Source organism: Populus alba, chromosome 9, assembly GCF_005239225.2.
Source record: "Populus alba chromosome 9, ASM523922v2, whole genome shotgun sequence".
NCBI lineage: Eukaryota > Viridiplantae > Streptophyta > Magnoliopsida > Malpighiales > Salicaceae > Populus > Populus alba.
In genome coordinates this window covers 11,168,396-11,183,653 of record NC_133292.1, presented here as the reverse complement: position 1 = coordinate 11,183,653, position 15,258 = coordinate 11,168,396, and the positions used below count along the sequence as shown (strand labels likewise).

The 15,258-nt window shown below is 36.0% G+C and overlaps 2 protein-coding genes across 4 annotated transcripts; one reads left to right on the top strand and one right to left on the bottom strand.

Moving 5' to 3' along the window:
* Positions 1 to 532: 532 nt before the first annotated feature.
* LOC118058879 (alanine--tRNA ligase, chloroplastic/mitochondrial) lies at positions 533 to 6,321 on the bottom strand. Of its 3 annotated transcripts, none has more exons than XM_035071657.2 (13): positions 6,118 to 6,321; positions 5,624 to 5,731; positions 5,314 to 5,522; positions 4,926 to 5,104; positions 4,754 to 4,832; positions 4,457 to 4,591; positions 4,160 to 4,309; positions 3,819 to 3,929; positions 2,807 to 3,715; positions 2,298 to 2,570; positions 1,934 to 2,143; positions 1,530 to 1,687; positions 533 to 1,026 (listed from the first exon to the last, which is right to left on the bottom strand). In XM_035071657.2, exons 1-13 carry the CDS (start codon positions 6,242 to 6,244, stop codon positions 690 to 692), a joined length of 2,985 nt encoding a protein of 994 aa, XP_034927548.1. In that variant the 5' UTR covers positions 6,245 to 6,321; the 3' UTR covers positions 533 to 689. The 3 variants fall into 3 exon arrangements, with proteins under 3 accessions (XP_034927548.1, XP_034927549.1, XP_034927551.1); XM_035071658.2 differs by having other exon boundaries at positions 5,314 to 5,516; XM_035071660.1 differs by lacking the exons at positions 5,624 to 5,731; positions 6,118 to 6,321 and having other exon boundaries at positions 4,926 to 5,119; positions 5,314 to 5,454.
* A 4,957-nt stretch (positions 6,322 to 11,278) lies between these two features.
* LOC118058877 (auxin-responsive protein SAUR64) lies at positions 11,279 to 11,833 on the top strand. The gene has a single exon (XM_035071655.2). It carries the CDS (start codon positions 11,345 to 11,347, stop codon positions 11,789 to 11,791), a length of 447 nt encoding a protein of 148 aa, XP_034927546.1. The 5' UTR covers positions 11,279 to 11,344; the 3' UTR covers positions 11,792 to 11,833.
* The last annotated feature ends 3,425 nt before the right edge of the window (positions 11,834 to 15,258 follow it).

Below are 15,258 nucleotides of genomic sequence, written 5' to 3'. Positions count from 1 at the left end.
CCTAGTAGTTATTTTCTCGGTGAAAATTTATCTCTAAATTTCATATCAAGCCTTTAATGGCATCTTCCATCCCTCGACAGTAGCTGTTCTGTCAGTTTTAACCAAGCATTTCCAAAAAGAAAGCAAACGTGTACTCAATGTTTAGCCAGCCTTTTCGTTTGATGGCTATCGTTCTAGGGGACAGCAGTTATCTTTAGTTCAAGCAAATCCGTGTCCTCTCTTGTAGGCTGATTTCTCCAAGGATCTTCATAAATTGTGTCAGCAACAGTATTTCCTTGGAGAGTACGAATAAATGTATTGCCATTCCATGTTTAAAGAGCATTGTAAGATTCTAGTCTCCATTTAAAAGCAACCTGCCGAAAAATTCATGTTGCTGACCATGCTCTGGAGAAAAAATGGTGTTGGAAGTGTCAAAGTTGGTTATGCTAAAAAGGCCACATCTGCCTGGATTGAATAATATTTTACATTTCTCTTCCCTCTTTCCTATCTTTTTTTTTTCATACACTATATCTACACGCCGGGGGGGGGGGGGAGCGGCAATTTCACTAACTATTTCATTGTTGTTTGCTTGTGTTAATATATGGAAGTATGCCTAGCCCAGCAGTTGTGACCAAGCAATTGAGGTGGAGTATACAAAAGAAAGAATTTCCCAATGGAAACTTCCAAGGACAAAGGAGAATATGAGCTATTCAGTTTGCCTTCTCAGTTAGAATCAAAATAAGATCTGTCCGAGCTTTTTCCAGGGCATTTGTCAAGTTCTCAGGCTTCCTCCCTCCTGCCTGAGCAAAATTAGGCCTGCCACCACCTCCTCCGCCACACAACTTTGCTATAGGTCCTATAAATTTCCCTGCCTGAATACCTATATCAACTACTCCTGGAGTGAATGCAGCAACCAGACTCACCTTACCTTCATCTGGACAGGAGCCCAAAATTATAGCTGCTGGGTCTTGCAGTGTATCCATTAGATATTCAGCTGCACTCTTGAGTGCATCAGCATCAAAATCATCCATGGATTCAACTAGTACCCTGAACATAATCAAAACAACCAGTCATTCTTTTGTCCCAAAACATGGTGAAAGTGTTTAGCATGTTTGACAATTACATTACATTACAGCTAACAATTTCAAAGACGAGGAACCAACTATCACACTGAAGGGACAGAGCCAAGTGAAACAACTACATTTTACAAGTCTGCAGAACTAACACTCAAATCATTGACAGATGATGCCAGTTCTGCTCCCTCAGGATTGGAGTTTCTTCAAAAATCATGTGCATATTTAAACCATTAAATGGTTGAGATTCCTTTTCTTAAGTTAAGCCTTTTTGCTTATCAAACCAGGGAATGTCTACTATTACTAGGAAAAAACTAAGTAAGATGAACAAAGAAAAGGTCAATTTGACACTTCAAGTGGAAAGCGCATGCAATTTGGTGAGTGATATGAAAATTAGGCATATTTTGAGAAGCAAGAGTTTAGACACAATAAGTATTATGAGCATGTACATGTATGCACTCAAGAAGCACCATTTACCTGATTGTTTTTGAAGTTCCCACTGAGAATGCCTTGCTAGCAATCATTGATGCTTTGTACACTGCTGCTTTTGCACGCAAAGCAGAAACTTCATTTCTTACCGTCCTTAACTCCTCTAAGAGATTATCCACTCTCGTTGTCACCTCTTCTGCTTTCACCTTCAAATGCAGCAATAAATAAACATAAAATACTATCTTCAGCTTGGAATCAAAACCACATAACAAACCAATCCATCCCCAATATATCCATTTATTTACTTGCAGATTTACATATACAAATATGCCAAATGCAGAATGGTTCTCCATAGATCATAATACACACACAGGCAGACAGAGATCTGGAATGATGTAGATTAGATGGAAAAAATATACACATCCAATAAGAGGAGTAAAACAAAAACATACTTTGAGAGTGGAGCATAAGAGTTTCATCTGGGAATCTCTTGCATTAATGTATTCAATGAAAGCTTCACCAGCCACAGCTTCTATACGTCTGATTCCAGATGCAATGCCCTGTTCAGATATGATCTTGAAGGCACGTATTTCAGAAGTGTTGCTCACATGGGTTCCACCACAAAGTTCCATGGACACACCAGGAACTTCTACGACTCTCACCTACAACACATCAGCATATGTAGAGATATATAAATTTGGGAACTTGTTTCCTTTGGTGCTTGATATGGTTGGTTAGTATCACTATTCAATTGTAGGTATGGTGCAAATACTTGAAAACTCTATGAGAAGAAGATACGATAAAATACACTTGTACCTGCTCCCCGTACTTTTCTCCAAACATTGCAATGGCCCCAGCTTCTTTTGCATCAGTAAGTGACATCACCTTAGTCTGAAGAAGTGTTCCATCCCCAATCCATCCATTTATCAAGTTTTCAATTTCCTCCAGTTCACTGTCATGAAGTGGTCGATGGAAGTTGAAATCAAATCTGAGACGATCAAAAGCAACCAGTGAACCAGCTTGTGATGTTTCTTGGCCAATAACTTTCTTGAGTGCAGATTGTAGCAAATGAGTAGCAGTATGGTGAACCTGCAAGATATCACTCGAACAATAAGATAGTAGGCTTTCAAGGTAGAAAGTAGGTTGCATAAAACTATCATATCATTGCATATCAGCACTGCATTTGGCATACTTCAGTTTTTTTTTTTTTAAAAAAAAGGTTCTGCTTGAAGGTAAGCATCTATAGATGTCCATTAGAATTTTAACCAAGCTCATGCTGCGAGCATCTATTTAGGCAGAATAAGAGGTAAACCATGGTTAAGCACCTTAGCCCGCTGCCTCAATTTTTCATCTACTGCAGCTTCCACTTCTCTTCCAACTTCTAGAACTCCTTCTCTAATAGTACCCTTATGAACAAATACACTGCCAAGAGATTTTTGAACATCTTTAATTTCCACAACAGCTGTCTGTTTGCTTCGATCTTGTGTAACATATAGAAATCCATGGTCCCCAATCTGACCACCAGATTCAGCATAAAATGGTGTCTTGTTCAGCAAAACTTCTACTTCACTTCCTTCAGAAACCTGTATCACTGGTTTCCCATTTAACAAGAGGCTTTCAACTACTGCTCTTGCAGAAAGTGTGTCATATCCTAGAAATTCAGTATCATGAACATTTTCAGCAAGATCCCCTCCATTTTCAACTGCAAGTTTAACAACGTTGTGTGCAGCCTGAGATTGACGCCTTTGGTTTTCCATCTCAACTTCAAAACCATCCATATCTATCTTGACACCTCGTTCTTCAGCAACTTCTGTGGTTATCTCCACTGGAAACCCAAAAGTGTCATACAGTAGAAATACATCTTTCCCAGACAAGCAAGGTAAGGTTTCACTTTTTTGAGCATTCAATAGTGCTTCTGCAAGCATTTGGTCAAGCAGCTTTTCTCCTCTCTCTAATGTCTGCACAAAACGAAGTTCCTCCCTTTGCAATTCATCAAGAATGCTATGTCCTCTAGCCTGTACATCTGGATCAATATGGGGGCTCAATTCTATTACTTTTTCTGCAATGGCAGGTAAAAACGCTCCATCCTCTCCACCCCCCTTTACACCAAGCAATCTGCCAGTACGAACAGCTCTTCTGACAAGCCGACGAACCACATAGCCTCTACCAATATTTGATGGGAGCACTCCATCTGATATAAGATATACAACTGCACGCAAATGATCTCCTATAATCTGAAAAAAATAAAGAACTTTCAGGTGCACGTTTGTTAAAAAGAAGACTTTGTTGAAACGAAATACTTGACATGTAGTAGGTAAGGTAAGAGCATCAATGTACTTTAAGGTTCATTTTTGTTCGATCATCAGCTAGAGCATATGATATATTTGCCAATTCTGCAGCCTTCTCTATAATTGGATAAATCAAGTCGGTCTCATAATTGTTTGGAACCTGCAGCAAAATGAGACTTGAAGAAAGATTAATTATGAAGCAGATACGCAATACAAATGTTGTTATGGATATATGCATCCATGAAATCAAGCCCACTAGTTAAAGAAACCTCCATGGAGATATTGAAATTTCTTTCCTCTCCTTTTTCTTCTTTCTTTTATTATTTTTAAATATGCAAAAGAAAGATAGTTAACTTGCTAGTTTATGATGGTGGCAAAACTTATGAGTACCTTTTGAAGGATGCGAGCCAAACGCTCCAGGCCAAGACCTGTATCTATATTCTTTTGTTTTAAGGGTTCAAATGATCCATCATCCATTTTATTGTATTGCATGAAAACCAGGTTGTAGAACTCTATAAACCTCCTATCATCTCCAAGATCCTGCAATTAATCATCCAGAACAAACAAAAAAAGATAAAAGCAGTAGCATGAGAAATTCTACGGGCTGAAACTTTCAAACCCTCTCCCCACTTCTCCTTGAAATGAAAAAGGGAAACGAAAGGAAAGGAAAGGAATCATAATACATACTGTATTCTTATATCCCCTTTCAGGATGGAAATCATAATAAAGCTCAGAGCATGGACCACAAGGTCCAGTGGCACCACTGGTCCAAAAATTGTCTTCTTCACCCATTCTCTTTATACGTTCGACAGGAACACCCACCTGATGCAAAGTTTTTTTTAATACATAATAAATTTTTTGTGGAAAACAACTTGTTATAACTGCAAAGGTTGGATAGCTTTGCATAAAACACAGGAGCCAGTTACAGGGGAAGTGAACATACGATGTAATGTGTTGCAATTGAAAAATTCTCATGCAGTTTACCTCATCATGCCATATTTCAAAAGCTTCATCGTCATCTTCATAAACACTAACCCATAACCTGTCAGCTGGCAGTCCAAATCTGCCAGAAAAAATTAAATAAATTTAATAAGTTTCTCTTTAGTCTTTCAAATTAAGAATGGATGAGCAAAAGTTTTATTATATCCATGCATACTCCTTGGTCGAAAGCTCCCATGCCCATTTAATAGCTTCTTTCTTGAAGTAATCTCCAAAACTGAAGTTTCCAAGCATCTCAAAGAAGGTATGATGTCGAGTTGTTCGGCCAACATTCTCCACATCATTTGTACGAATACACTTTTGTGCAGTTGTAGCTCGAGGCACTTGTCTGGGAGCCTAGAGACAGAAGCACTAGAACCATCATAAGCTCAAAAATTTTAACCCATGAAAGCAAAAAGTTAATTAGAATTAGCTAAACTTAACACACATGCTACGTAGACAAATGAATTAAAACAAGTTCAGCGATTGTTTCTTTCATAGTCAGTGTCCAATAACACGCTACACCAGGTTCCAAACTATAAGGATCAAAATAGTTTGTCGCTAACCTTCCCGAGGAATATAGGCTTGAACTGAAGCATTCCTGCGATAGTCAGAAGAACAGTGGGATCATCTGGCACAAGAGAAGCACTCGGAAGAACCTTATGGCTACGGGAAGCATAAAACTCAAGGAAACGACGACGTATAGCATCCCCACTTACAGGGTTTTCCTTAGTCTTATCCTCCACCAATTCCTCAGTCACCGGCTGTACTGACGCTGAAAAGAAACATGATAAATACTATATTCTTCAAAAATTGAACCTCATAGTTCACTCTACAAATTCATATCTCAAATTTCACACCATTAATTACATCAACCTTGTGTATTCCTTGCACCAAAACGCCTTTCCCTGGCTCCTCCCAAAATGAAATACCCACATGGAAATATACTGGGTGAAAAAAGGGCAACATTTCTTGTAGTAAAACCTGCAAAATTCCCCACACAAATAATATATCTAAAGACCAAATGATGCCACTAAATATAATGACAAGTAGAATATGCATAAGCAGCTTCCTTTTGAATTACCAATTAATTAATTTATCAAAAACGTTAAGACCCAATTTGAGATTTCAAGAAAAACCCATTATCAAACACCATCTTTGCTCAGTTATGCAATGCCATAGAATGTTAATCAAGCAAGAAACAGACCATGGCAGCTTTAAATGCTTATGAATAAACTAAAAGTGCAAAGTTAATTCTTTTTAAGTCTAAAGAGCTCAAATTTTGAATCTTTTTTTAACTAAACCAGAGACTTGAATAACAAAAACATTGAAAAAACAAAGAACTTGGAGAAGCAAGAAGGAGCTTTTACCAGTGGGAATGGAAGAGCTGTAATTTGGTTGAATTGTGAAGGCGGGTTTTGAAGGTGGACCAGTGAGAGGTCTCCTCCCGCCATGGATACCGTGTAGAGTTTGTGGTGGCAGTTTCAGGCCACCCATGTCTGTGTCTCTCTGTGAGGAGGTCAAGTGAAGGGAATTTGCCTTTTCTTTTTGGCTTAGTTTTTTCAAATGGCCGTTTTTATACGTGGGAAGGATAAGCCTTTTTAAGGTGTCCACATTATTGGCACACAATTTTGTTAGATTTTTTTTCCGAATTAGTTATTTAAGTAGTCCCTATAATTTTACAGAAGTAATAAATTAGTCGTTATAATTTATTAAAATGTGAAATTAGTCCTTGAAAGTTATTTTTACTTAAAACAATCATCTCATAAATTTCACGAATATTTTTATTTTGTAAGAAATTATAAAAAGAAGATAAGTAAACAAGATGAAAAAAATTTGATTTGAAAAGAAGTTACTATGAAAAATACTTACTTAATTAAGGATAGTCAACATTGGTCAAGGATTACTCAATTATTTTTATACTTACAGGGATTAATTAATTAGTTTAGATAAAATAGTGAGAATAATTAATAATTAATAATTAATTCTCTCTCTCTTTTCCTACGGTTCGGGATTTAAGAGTTAAAAGAAAAAGAAAAGCGTTAAAATAAAAGAATCGTAGAGGCTACTGTACAGATCGTGAAACACACGGATAGGCCAGAGATTACTTGGGCCAAGAGTTATTGGGTAGTCCACAAAAACCAAACGGGCCCTCTAAGAACCCATTTGGAATCTACATTCACAGTATCTGGAAGTGGGCATAGAATGATGGGCTCCTACATTTAGTTTTGTGATGCTAATTATATGCCAACATTTTGATATTACTCTTGTAGTTTTGAAAATCTGGGTTTGATACAATAAATAGGTGATACTTGAAATTTTCCTATAAATTTATGAAAAATTAATCTGAAAGAAGTAGAAACAATGTGAATTAGTTTAAGAACATGTATAATTTTTTGTTTAATTAATGAATTGAACTTAAATTTTATAAAAAATATAATAAAATTAGATGGTTTTTTAGCCGTCTATAATCCGGATCATTTTTATATTAAGTCCTAAAAAAATATAGTTATAATATTATTTATTTTTGTAGTATTTTTTGAATTCTTTTCTTAATAAGGTTTCAAGATTTTATTTGATTTGGTTTAAGTTTTTATTAATGAGGTCTTTTAACTCTTATTTGTATAGTTTTGCATGTTATTTTTTAACAGATTAATAAGTTAAGAATATTGATATTCAAGATCTATCAAGTCATTTTTTTATATAGTTTTAAAACCTGAAAAGAACCTTAATTTTTCAATCCCTGATCGCTATGTCAAAATACAGCATGCCATGCCAACAATGGTTAAGTTTACGGAGTATTTGTCTTCATAAAATATAGACTTCGATTTGTGAAGAATGAAAACTCTCAAAAAAGAAAAAAAAAAAAAGAAAAATGAAGGCTGAGAAAACTTTTCAAAGCAGCAAATTCCTAAGTTAGGCTAGCAGTCCTTTGAATGTCCTGACCGATCGGATGCCGCAAAATGACCTTTCTTGAATTTCAGCAGTTACTCTTGCTGATTTGAGGTTAGTACTAAAACAATGTCACAAGCTGGAAGCCTGTGCCAGCAAGGGGCTTCTGATGAATATACAAAACAATGAACAAAACCTCATTTTCCATTTTGAGCAATACATGATGTGACCTACCCAACGCAAGCAAAAAACAGAACCTAATTGAGTATAATACCCTGTTTATGCTGCCCAGTTACCTAGCTGACAATAGAACTTGTCTAAATAAGACTGAGCATTACAAGATTAAATAAATAATTGCGGTTTTTGTACATGAATTTGACGGGTAGAAATGGATAATCATAAGCAGACTAGAAACCTGATGGATTATTTTTATCTTGATGGCTACAGGCCAATTTCCAAATCTTGCAGACTTTCATGTTATTGGCCTTTTGTGATCTGTATGTTTATGGTCTTCATAGTAACCAGGCCCTGCCAAAGGACATGATATTTTGGTAGATTATCTGCTTGAATAAAATATCTGATATCCTTCAGGGATATTCCAACATAAGTACATTCTTCTACATTGAATTCCCAGAAAAGGAATCCTATGCAGGAAGCATTGTCTCGAGTAAATCTTGTGCATATATAAGTTATCTAGTTGTTAGTCAGGAGTAAGACAGCATGATTAGTCTGAAAAAGCTCATCAGAATTGCTAGCAAGTGACAGAAGATAGGTATCGTTAGGATTAAAAGAATTTCTTGTTAAGAATCAGTAGCAAGATGGATCTTAAGAATGGCAACCCATCATTTGTTGCTAAAAAAGGGCATATTGTTGTCTACACTGCAGATTGGAAGCGTTTTGCTATACCATTGGAGTATCTTAGCAATGAAATCCTTCGCGAACTCTTCAAGATGTCTGAAGAGGAGTTTGGAGTATCAAGTGACATGCCTATAAGGTTTCCATGTGATTCAGCATACATGGACTGCATTTTAGCACTCATCCGACGAGGCATAGCCAAAGATTTTGAGAAAGTTGTGATCAATTCCATTACCACTGGGCAGTACTGCTCAATATCTGCTTCTTCAGATCACGGATATGCTTTTGCGACATGCTTATCTTGGAATCTTTGTCTAAACTCTGAGCTTCAAAGACAAAAACAAACAAGAAAGGTAAAAGGAAAAGGTCAGGCATAGGAGAGTAAGAGTTCCTTGTGGAAAATGTACAATCAGTTGTAAATTTCTGGATAAGGTATATAATCATTCTTCAGAAAGCACAATTCTCATCCAAGTAGGAACCTGTGGCTACTACTTGTTAGACAGTTAATGGACATGTTGGGCCAATAGTCCTTGTCTTCCAAAGCATAGAATTGCTGCTCTCACAAAACCATCAGGAACAGATTCACATGCACATGTAGGCTTATCCATGCATCTGCCTTCTTGTGGATCACAGATTAAGTTTTGATTCGGCTAGATCAAGCGACACCAAATTTGGACCTTTTTTACTGTAAAACCGCTTGACTGAAAACATGCATGTCTGCATCCTTCCATGTCCCTACATAGGCAAACATGTCCACCTCCCAAACAACCCCACAAAACCAACCTCTCACATGGTTTTGCTTTGCATGTATCGAAGTGGGTTGGAAGTGTCGGTAATGGAATTGTCTCTGGCCTTGTGTATATATAACCAACCCACTTCCGTTTCCCTCTATCCAAAGCAAGATTAAGATTTCCATATTACAAGATCTAAATATCTCCTGTCTTAGTTTCATCAGCCTCAAGATGATCAGTGCCAAGAAGCTCGTCAAATTGGCAAGTAAATGGCAGAAACTGGCTGCCATTAGTAGAAAAAGGCTCACGTTTCCGCAAACAATTAGCAGTCTTGATTCAGATGACTGCAGCACATCATCAACAGCAGAGAAGGGTCACTTTGTGGTCTACACCACTGACGAAAAACGTTTTGTGCTTCCCTTGGATTACCTAAACAATGAAATTGTTAAAGAGCTATTCAATCTAGCAGAAGAAGAGTTTGGATTGACAAGCAATGGACCTCTCACCTTGCCATGTGATGCTGCCTTCATGGAATATTCAATCACCATGATCAAGAAGAATGTGGCTAAAGATGTAGAGAAAGCATTGCTGATTACCTTAGCTAGCAATCGATGCTCATCAACTTTGTATCCTCATCAAGAAGTCAGAAATCAAGAATTGTCAATTTGTAGCTTCTGAAATTCCATACAAAGTTAATATACACATTGATAAATTAATGAAATACAAGAATTTTTTTCACATTTGGTTGTTCTTTCATCAAAAACAGTTCTTGAAACATCCCTTTGATAACATAGCCCCCAGATCAATCTTAGTTTAAAGTGAAATCTAAAATTGTCCTGGTTAAGTACCTCAACAACAATTAGATTGAAACAACCAGAAAATATAGCATTTGAAGTCTGAAAAATGGAAAAATTCAAGTGTCTGAAATTGAAACTTCAATCTACAGAGACTACAAAGCTCTTTCTAGCCCTTCCCATTCATTAAAACAGTTGCTTCTTTTTAAATCCAAAATTTGTTACTTCCTGTGGAAGAAACTACCTCAAGACAAGTGGTCTCTATATATGGGGACTAAATTTCTTTTTGTAATAATTTTCGTAAAATCTTTTTCTGATGAATGTGTTAGTGTTCTTAGCATTCTGCGTCATAAATCCCAAAAGACTCTTTCCCCTGAATTTTTTTCTTGCAGGTGCGGAAGAGTTGGCCCATTGAATAACTATATCTTTTTAAGATTTTTAAGTAAATTATGGACTGTGAGGAGATTTTGTCGATTTGAATTTCCGTTTGGCGATGACAGGAATTTGTTAAGTGATCATGGTCTTTGATTTTTTTTTCATTCATCACCAAACAGAATTTGTTCATCAAGATGGTTCTTTTGATTTTCATCAAGATGTTAGAAATCAGCCATTGTCAATTTGACTTCTGGTTTGCTAATGACTAGAATATGTGAGGCGAAGATGGTCTTTTTGTTTGCTGGATGATTTTGACTACCAGTAGCAGGATCAACAAACAGAAAACATGGTGAACAGTTAGAAGATAGGTGCCAGCTTTTCCTGTCTCACTGATAAAATGCAACAGAAAAAATAAAATGAAGATGAACAGGCAAGGAAGGAGCAAGAGAATAAATGAGAAACATTAATGATCGCCACAAATTAATGACACCCTATGTGATGCAACCCATGTTCTATTTCATACAGAAATCTGCAATCCTGTCAAATAATCAAACGACACATAATAACCATAGCCAACGTACAGTATGAATGGTTTTTTGCCGTTGGGACGGTTGCCTTCTTCATCTCTCACCTGAAAATCTGACCGTCAATGAAGAGCATCATGAGACAAAAAAATGGGACCTGTTTCAATGTTAAACCACTTGATCGAAAACGTACATATATGCATACCTTCCATGTTCCACATTGGCTAACAACCCCACATAGCCCACTTCTCACATGGTTTTGTCTTGCATGTCTGCCTGATCTGTGAAAGTGTCCATTGTGGAATTGCTTCTGGTCTTCTGTATATATAACGCGTTCACTTCCATTTCCTTGTATCTATCATAAGATTAACATTTCCATATTCTAAGATCTAAACATCTCCTTCCTTAGTAAAAATCAGTTTCAAGATGATCAGTGCTAAGAAGCTCATCAAATTGGCAAGAAAATGGCAGAAACTGGCTGCCATTAGGAGAAAAAGGATTGAATTTCCAGGAACTGTTAGTGGTACAGATTCAGAAGATTGCAGCACATCATCAACAGCAGAGAAGGGTCACTTTGTTGTGTACACTACTGATAATAAACGCTTTGTGCTTCCCTTGGATTACCTTAACAATGAAATTGTTAGAGAGCTGTTCAATCTAGCAGAAGAAGAGTACGGATTAACAGGCAATGCACCTCTCACATTGCCTTGTGATGCTGCCATCATGGAATACGCAATCACCTTGATCCAGCAGAATGTGGCTAAAGATGTAGAGAAAGCATTGCTGATGGCCATAGCCAGCAGTCAATGCTCATCATCTTTGTATCTTCGTCATGAAGTTAGAAATCAACAATTGTCAGTTTGTAGCTTCTGAAATACATTTTAATGTTAGTACACACTTCAATACATTAATGAAATTCAAGATCTTTTGTCATGTTTGGTTGTTTTTCCATGGAAAATGGTACTCATCATCTCTCAAAAGCGTTAAAAGTCTCCCGTACATTAATCTGGAATACCTCGTTTTGACAGACCCCAGATACATCTTAGTTAAAATGAAATACATCTCAGCTGAGAGTAATTACTAGATGTAGTCTACAAAGTTGAACTGTTATTTCACTTAATCACTTGAAAAATATTCACTTGGAATAAAATAAAATGCTATTTCTGGCACTTGGCCGTTCCTTCTATCTTTCTTTATTCATGACAAGTGCAAAAATCAAACAACTAAGAATCATTTTCCATGCCATTTCAGCACTTCCTTCAATACTATATGAGTGAGTGATGAACTCGAGACCATTACGTCCCATCCCAAAGCTTTAGATGTTAGATGAGACTTAAAAAATGATTTATATTATTCTCTAATATTTTTTATCCAAGAAATTACTGTTGACTGAAAATCTCAATCTGGGCACTCATAATTCTGTTCTTTACATTTTCCTTCTTTTTTTCTTTTTCCCCTGTAGACTGACATTTTAACATATCGATCATAACAAAGTCTTCATGGTCACATGGAAAAAGTAACAATAAATCCAAGCTTCTAACCTGCACATAATTCTGGGCTAAAAAAGTGGATTGTAAAGAATTGTTGTGGAATAGAGATTCAGCCCGGTTTGTGTCAAAAAATACTGAGATAGAATTCCGAATTCAGCCCGTTTTGTGTCAGGAAAACTTTGAAATAGAATTCCGCAGTGGTGTGGTATTGCTACTGATGACAGTATATTCTGCTGTTAACAGAATGGTGCTATGCAGTAATTCAGGTAAAGGATTTTGTTTGTTCTGTTTTTGTTTGATGGATTATTTTCACTACAAGGAATTAATCAAGAAACATCAAAACATGATAGGGTAAGAAAAAAAGTTAAGCTTACGAGTCCTTTTTTTGTGAATAAACATGGCCAAGCCTTTATTCATCATGCAAGAAGAAGAAATGAAGACAAAATGGGCCAAAATGGAGCAAGTGAATGATTAAATGTGTAAATTCAATTAGCTGCACATGCAGGACCCTACAGTATGCATTCCAAGTTCAATGCAATTCAACTTTAGATCTCTGCTTTTTTTCAATTGTTGGAGACAGAGGCAAGTGAAATTGAATGGGAGATTGAAAACACTACACAACCTCCTGAAAATGGAACCTGATAAATGGACTTCCTAGTGTGACAGCCTATTAAGGTAGGCTAGTTTCAACCACAAATTTCCTGTTTGGTAGTTCGTCCAAAGCGGGGGACCAGCATGCTTATGTCTTGCAAAGCATTTGCCTAAATCTTCCAAATCAATGTTCTCACCAAATTGCCAAATCACTGTAAGAAGATTCATTTCAGCAATTTGATCAATTTGTTCTCTGTGGTTCTCGAGCACTAGAGCATTTATGATCAACCAGCTTGCATACCCGTTATGCCATTGAACTGCTTGACACATATTGCATTGATTGCTTACCTAAACCAAGCATGTTCTAACTTCTAAGCATGATCCTTCACACAAGCTGGGCCACTTGCAAGTAAAGTGTCTGCCTTCCCTAGAGGATATATAACTAGCCAACATCATCGCTTTCTCCTCAACTCAAGATTTCAATTTCAGTGTTTCAATAACTGAATTGATAACCTCGTCCTTCTCCAACTTCACCAGTCTCAAGATACCTTCACAATGATCAATCTCATGAGACTCGTTAAGTTCGCAAAAAAGTGGAAAAAACTAGCTGCCCCGGAGAGGAAAAGAATTTCAATACCAAGAAGCGGTGAAGATGAAAACACAAACAACAATGACAGGTTACCAGTGGCAAATAAAGGCCATTTTTTCGTCTACACCGTCGATCAAAGGCGCTTCGAGTTCCCCATCTCGTATCTTAACAGCAACATCTTTAGAGAACTCCTGGCAGTGTCCGAGGAAGAGTTTGGCTTGCCAAGAAATGGTCCTATAACGTTGCTATGTGATGCAATGTTCATGAAATATGCAGCCTCCTTGATGCAACGAAATGTTGATAAAGATATGGAGAAAGCATTGCATAAAGACATAACTAGTAGTGGTAGATGCTCATTGTCTTTTCATTCGCTACTTCAAGAACAAAGTAGCCAGCAATTACTGGTTTGCTGAATTTTTGTACATGACCAAAGACATAGTTGTAGTTAATATTAATATACTACTTCATCAGAATTCCCATCAAGTTTCTCCATGCTTGGTTGCCTAGTTTCAATTTTTTTCAAGATTTTCCATCCAAATCCAATATTTTCCATGCGAATGCTGAAGGAAGTGCTAAAACCTTCTCTGTCACTGGGCAAGAAAATGCTCAAAATGGGCCTGCCATTTTGAAGAGTAGGGGCTACCTGAATCATTCAAACGACATGTTTTTTCATTTTCTGAATGAATCTTGAAATTATTCAAACGACAAATCAGAATGATTAAATAGAAATAGTGAAGGCAAAAGCCCCAAGGATTACAATACGTAAGCCCATCAATGGATGTCTCTTCACGTTCATGTATTTAGATCACCATAGCAAATACAATAAATGAACCCGACCTGAAAACCAAAACCCGGCAATTTTTTCAGGGATTTCCAGGTTCCCGAATGTTTTTTCCCCCTATATTAACTTGGAATAAAGCGAGAGAGATAGAAAGTTAGGGTTTCTCGTGCTTCTAAAAATCATAATTAAATTATAGAGAAATTCTCTTATTTGATTGAATTTTTAAAAAAAATCTTAATTGTTCTAAAATAACACACAAAAAACTTGTTTAAGTAGTAGATTAAACTTCCGTAATTAATAAAACTTAAATCAAATAAAAATATGAAACCTAGTTAAAAAATAAATAAAAGATAATAAGAAAAATTAAGAAAAATCTTAACAATAACTTGTAGATTAATTTAAGTATGAAATCAACGAGCTACTTAGGTCGGATACTACATCTACTGTAGAACCAGGTCTGTAAAATATATTAGCTAGATCTCAACCTCATCCAAAGATTTAATGAAAGGTTTATATTTGTTTTTATAGAAAACTTATTTAATTCATTGGACTTCTTGTTAGATTTGAAGTTGTTGATATGATACTTGAATGATATGCTAATTCACTGTCATTATGTATTTCATGTAAGGGATAAGATAAATTTAGATTAATTTTTATTATCAGAATTAAGTTGTTTTTTAAATATTTTTTTTAACAATGTTTTTAGAGATTTAAGGGGTATTTTGTTTGGAAATACATTAAAATAATATTTATTATTTTTATTTATTTATTTTTAAAAAATCAATGTTAACATTATTATATCAAAACAATATGAAAATACAAAAAAAATTAATTTGAAAAAGAAAAAATTCAAAATTTTTTAAAAATATTTTTAAAATATAAAACTAAT